Source organism: Prosopis cineraria, unplaced genomic scaffold (assembly GCF_029017545.1).
Source record: "Prosopis cineraria cultivar Desert tree isolate PC_DT_omini unplaced genomic scaffold, ASM2901754v1 PC1, whole genome shotgun sequence".
NCBI lineage: Eukaryota > Viridiplantae > Streptophyta > Magnoliopsida > Fabales > Fabaceae > Prosopis > Prosopis cineraria.
The window spans coordinates 52,882,474-52,888,635 of record NW_026555332.1 but is presented as its reverse complement, the minus strand read 5'-3'; the positions used below and the strand labels follow the sequence as shown (position 1 = coordinate 52,888,635).

The 6,162-nt window shown below is 34.9% G+C and overlaps 1 protein-coding gene across 3 annotated transcripts; it reads right to left on the bottom strand.

Annotated features, from left to right (window-relative positions):
• Nucleotides 1-238: 238 nt before the first annotated feature.
• On the bottom strand, nt 239-4,367 carry LOC129308703 (uncharacterized). 3 transcript variants are annotated; one of them, XM_054950040.1, is made up of 7 exons: nt 3,704-4,364; nt 2,993-3,047; nt 2,458-2,532; nt 2,175-2,266; nt 1,512-1,593; nt 759-858; nt 239-640 (listed from the first exon to the last, which is right to left on the bottom strand). In XM_054950040.1, exons 1-7 carry the CDS (start codon nt 4,018-4,020, stop codon nt 525-527), a joined length of 837 nt encoding a protein of 278 aa, XP_054806015.1. In that variant the 5' UTR covers nt 4,021-4,364; the 3' UTR covers nt 239-524. The 3 variants fall into 3 exon arrangements, with proteins under 3 accessions (XP_054806015.1, XP_054806002.1, XP_054806010.1); XM_054950027.1 differs by having other exon boundaries at nt 775-858; nt 3,704-4,355; XM_054950035.1 differs by having other exon boundaries at nt 501-640; nt 775-858; nt 1,487-1,593; nt 3,704-4,367.
• Nucleotides 4,368-6,162: the final 1,795 nt, after the last annotated feature.

The following is a 6,162-nucleotide window of genomic DNA, read 5'->3' as shown; positions in this document are numbered from 1 at the left end:
AAAGGGTATAAGCGGAATTGCGCATAGAAATGCCCACCAAAGTAACAACGCCTGAAGGCTCAAAAGTGTAGAAACAAGATAAGCAGCATATATGTATGCATGAACACTGGCAACCGGCAAAACATTGCATGAGTTACAAGGTGACTATGCTTAACTGCTGTATGTAACAGCGGGTAGCAACCAAAACTGTTCTCATCTAATGAACATGAATAGGTGTAACAATGATGAAGCACAAGGAAACCTCAAAGGAAGGTAAATAACCCAAGAGTCAAGCAACATGATAGGAAAGGGGGAATAATAAATCCAACTTGAAGTGGAAAGACTTCAATTTATCGGTCTCGTGCATCAGTTTAGTATATTACAACAGTGCGCATGAAATTATTATCCATGCATTTTACACAATACAAGAAATGCGAGAGCACTCATTACAATGAATATTTTAAGTTAGCCTAAATTATCTTTCTTCCCTGATGGCGCAGGATAAATTTGCTGTGCACGACATACTAGGGGCAAGTGATTGGTTCTTAAAACGACCTTGATAGATACTGAAGCCATGCTTCAGGTGTTCCCTTTCTTACCGTCAACATTCTTAGTGCTGCACTGGTTAGGGGTATGGCATGTATGTCATAGTCCTTGGTGCCTGAGTAACAAGAATAACTTCTTAATGGTGTAAAAGTAAAATATTGGATCCCTCAGTTTTTTAGTAGGCAATCCCTGGAATCTCTTGAGGTAAAAACTATCCTTCAATTAAAATTTACATGACTTAAACAATACCTTGGGAGCCTTAATCAGCTTCATTTTTGCTTCCTCCAAAGTTTTTTGACCTTTCCTCGAGTTGCATTTGGCACAAGCAGTAACCTGTCAAGTGAAAGGTATTAACATGATAAAGAGGCAATACGTAAGATATGGGCTTTAGGACTTGAGGTCCCAGTCACGCCCTTCCATCCTCTACATTCAATCAAGATTTTAGCAAGAAGAAAATGAAGAAACAAATGCAAAAACTCATTAGTAAAGAAGTTTTTGTTCCTTCTCTTGATGACATGCACTGATGAGAAATGAAAAGTTCACTGGATTTTAAATTTATCCTAGAATTCTAGCACTATACCTGCTTAAAGTAATTTCCAATTTTGTGCTTTCTTGAAGTTCAGGTTCAGTTCCTTTGGAAGATAGAGATGCATCTAGTCATATCCTATAAGCTTTCTTCCTCTACTTATATTGATCAGTCTTCTTTAGTCTTTTATGTCCACTTGGTGTCAAGTCTAAGTACCATAGATATGGCATTTCTGAAGCAGTGTTTCTCTTTTGCAAATATCAAATCCGCAAGGTTTCTTTGACAACAAATATTGGACATACAAATGAACCCCCCAAAAAACTCAACTCAACTCCTCAGTTCCAGGATAATATCCTTCCCTTTTTCATGGGGAAAAAAAAAAGATGAGTAACATAAAACATTTATACATGCATACATATGAGGAAAAATGTATACATGCACATTGAGCTGATAGTCTTACTAGATTTTCCCATTTCCATTCTCCACCCAGTGAAGCGGGCACAACATGGTCAATGGTCAAATTCTCACGTGAAGAGCAATACCTGTTGAGTAAGGGAATCTCATATCAGCATAATGCAAGGTTTACATGAGGATAAACCTAATCCCTTGAAAATTGATATCAATAGAGAAACCCTTCTACAGCCTGAACATTGCTCCATAACCATGAAATTATTGAGAAGGGTCCAATGAGCTGCTACTTCCATGTTAAACAATTCTCAATTGATGAAGCAATGGATTCATACAAGTTTTGGGTGTGGCAAATTTTAAGCACTATAAAAATTTGGTCTCCTGACTTAGCTAAAGATTTTTTTGTAGTGTACCTGAAGCGAATGTTACAAGTCAAAGGATGGTACCACAATCATTATATCTCCTTTTCTTTAGTAAAATGCTAAGGAAGAGAACAATATTCATGTTGTGAACCCAGACCATTACTTTTGCAAAGGATCGACACAATGGTAGATATGCAATGTTAACTTTTAAGTAAAGGGGGAATGGAGAACCCAAATACATCAATGAACTCCATTTTGTTGCCCTTTTTTCCTTCCCTTTGGATTTTATGTTGAATGGCTGAACTAAATGCCATTAGATCCATTAGAAATCAAATTTAAAACAGAATACTTACTGACAAGTGTAGTAGTCCCGATATAGTATATTCTTCTTATTAAGATTGCTTTTGACAACTCTTCTTTTGACAACCTGGAGTAGATTAGGAACCTGTTCCAAAACAAGTATAAGATCAGCTAATCTGTTTGTAGAAGCGAAATCGCAAGAGAATGTTTTAACCCAATTGTGGAGAAATTGGTAGCTATAAATTGCTGACGAAGGAACAATGCTATTAGGCTATTACTAGAGTTATACAAAGGGTTAGAAAACTTAAAAACCAACAGCCATTACTAAGGTCATACCCTTAAGACGGCTGGTATAAAGAAAGATCCACTTGGGGAGTTCACAGTCTGATCATAATACTCAAGTACATCAGCCTGGATAAAGCAACATTTCAAATTTGAAACAAAATAAGAATGTATTCAGTATCTGTTTAAAAGGGATAAACAGACAAAAAGGGTTGTTGTGAATGTGTGCCTGCACTTGCATACATGAGCAATGAACATTATCACCAGGGAATTGAAGCAGATATAGAGCATACATCTAATATAATCCAATCAAAGTGAAGCTACGTATGAGAATTCAGAAATATACTTCACTTATAAATGGAAATCATATGCAATGAGTTTTAAGAAAATAGCTTCCAGCACTCCCCGCTAATAAATTTAGACAGCTAATTCACATGATAATAAGCTACAGTATAATCCTTAGTGATAAACTAGGCGTCCTTAACTTCACATAATCTCATGTCTGTTTTGAAGTAATAAACAACATAAATAACATAATCAAAGTTTTACAATAATAAACTTAAAGAAAAGTTGAGCTGAAAGATCCGACCTTCTCCATAAACTCCAAACATATAGCACGTTTCCAGCCTACAACATTAACTGGCCTGAAGCATGATGACAGCAATCAGAACCATTAGCAAACAACTGATCGTGTCTCTTCACTATACAAGAGAAAAAATCTTACGTTACAAACTTCACATTATCTGCACCGGACAGTGGGCCCCGTGCGTTGTACAAAGTTTAAAGTGAGTTGCACTGTTATGTTTATGTAAATTCAGGGAACAATAAGGATATATGGCATTTCATCCAAATGAATACATTAAAACAATTAGTAAGACATAACCGCACAATAATTTTAAAACCCACCATGATTGCCCAAGTTTGGCATAAGAATTTTATAGAAGAGAGAGAATTTTCCGTATTGTTCTTAATGTAACTAATTTAAGCATATAATTTGTACAATGTTAAGCTCAGCACAATCTTCATAAAGTTCTGTATAACAACCACAAGATCACCTCAGGGGGAAAAATTATTGATAAGGTCCATAGTAAATAAATTACTTCACAGTATGGCAAAAATCAGTTGAACCCAGGAACCAGAAAAACCAAATGATATTTCCCAGAGCCTGTCAAAGACAGGAAAATAAGATAATAATGTAGCCCTTTCTAATCACTGGTATTCTTAAAACAATGTTGTTTCAGAAATTTAGATTATCGATATGCAGAAAAGTAGACAATAAAGTAAATATTGAAGAAGTGACCTGTACGATACATCCAACACCAGGCCTCTGAAAGAAACTAAGCTATCGTTCTCAAACTCGTAATCATCATGATCAGGATAATCATCATCATGAACACTGCCATTGCTAGAAGTGGGACCGGCGAGTGCCTCCGCATTGCAACGGTTCCTTTTCCTACTCGGGTATAATGAAAAAGAACTTATACGCCTAACCTTCAGCTCGCGGCTCTGAATCGATCTGAACTTGAAGTGAAACGGGTCCTTCTGCTCCAAAGGAACTGAGAATCCCTCACCATTAAACGGCGTCTTTAAGCGACCGTGAGTTGTAAACTGCGCCATCCCCTTTGCTCTTCTTGACCGTTCAATTCACAAATTTGTACCTTTCTTTTTCTAACTTTTCTAGCCTCTGTGGATTAATTAATCGGAAGAAGGAAAATAAAATTGGCAAATGTATTTGCTCCACCTCCACGGAATATCCGCCGTTGCCAGTTGCCAGACTCCTTTGGGAGTATTGCTGTCCATTTGAATTGACAAGTCTGCCCTCTAGTTTTCTTATAAGATGTTACGATGGGGACGATGGACATTTTTAGTTAATAATTAGTAAATTAATCAATCGTAAACTTAACCTGTTGTTATAAATTTCATATTTTACTTATATTTACTTGTTCGTTTGCTGATATTTTTAACCCACTGTTTTACATTTTTTTTTTTCTTAACCTGCATTATTTGTTAATTTTTTTATCTCCTGTATCATTTTTTAATCCTTTCTTCAATACTCCATCCATTAAAAAATATAAGATATTTTTTGAAAAGTTAAACATTAAAAAATGTAAGACATTTTAGTCTTTTGAGGTGTAATCATTATTTTTTTTTCAAAAGTGCCCTTTTTGATTATGACTTTATATTTATTGTAGGGTATTTAATAGGAGTAAGAGAGAGAGGGAGGGAGGGAGGGAGGGAGGGGAGGGAGCCTATTAATCAAACAAGTCAAGCTATAACATATTGTCACAACCTGTGTATTTAGAAAGAGAAAAACTTATAAGGTTAAGATGTTTTCAGAAACTTTCACAATGATGTAGAGAATTCAAGATATTCAAAAAGAAAAAAAATTTGATATGTTTCGAAATGTTATAAAAACATTTGGAATAATCTAAAAATATCTAGAGTAATGTGTAAGGATCTAGAAATATCCATAAAATTATAAAAATTTATAGAAGAATGTTTAGATGTTTAAAATACTTTAAAATATTCTAAAATGTTTCAAACGTATATTAAAATTAATCTTAAAAATGTCTTTATAAATATCTAAAATAATGTCTCAGATATTATTATAAAATATTGTAGAGAAAAATTATAAACCATTAGATTGGATTGATTACCACTATTCATTAAGAAGATAAGTAACTTTTGAAAGACAAAAAAGATCTATAAATAGTCTCTAACCTCTCATTTATAACCAATAAATAAGGTAATAAAACTTGCAAATTTTCTCTTCCAAGTTCTCTACTCTCTCTTATGTTTTAGGTGCTCTAACTCTAACTTAACTAAGTTTAAGAGAGTAATCAAGCTAAAGTTAGCAAGATTTAAAAAAGAGGAATTCCAAGTCCGTCACAAGTCACTCTACTAATACGAAGATGAATTGAATTCGTCAAATAGATTGCAAATGGAACCATTCTCTTGACAAAAATTGAAGACTCTCGTGGTTTGTTGAAGAGGAATTATTTAGTCTGCTGACAATTTGACTAATATTAGGATAAGATAATAGCTAAATAACAAAGTCATCAATTTATTAAATAATTAACGCAAGATACAAAAATTTGGGGTGTGGGCGCGCTTTACTGTCTTCACCGATACACAAATGCACGTCAAAAACTCAATTTGGATGCACGTACATAAAAGAGATAGCTAATAGTGTGGGAAAATTTCAGTTCAGACCTCTAGATCAAGCATAATGAAAGCAAAAGTCCTTTAAAGTCTGAAACTTCACTACAAACTAAAAGGAGTGAAATTAAATTAAAATGTTGAGCAAATGACAAATTTAATCCTCTTTTAAATAAAAAAATCTTATTCAATTAACCGCAAAACATACACAGCACAAACACACATAGCTCGGGTTTCCAATGGGAGGGAGTCCCACTTTGGTTTGCTGGCGTAGAAAATGGACGGGTCGAAGGTTTCAGAGAGGCTGTAGGTTTGGGTGACTTGAAAGCCCCATTTGGACATGGTGTGGAGGACTGAGCGATGAAGAGCGGCGTTGGCAGTGTTGACGTGGACAATGTGTGGGAGAGAAAGGATTGTGTGGTCAGGTGGGGCGTTAACCTATGCTCTTTTTTACATGTTTGAAGCTGGCTAACTTGTTTCTAGAGTTGCAATAGAGTTACAAATTGCATTTTTTCATAGAGACCGATCTTTCACTGAAAGATTCCGAATGCTAACAACTTTGAATTTGAGATTTCCATGTTAAAAATTTTGCACAGATTC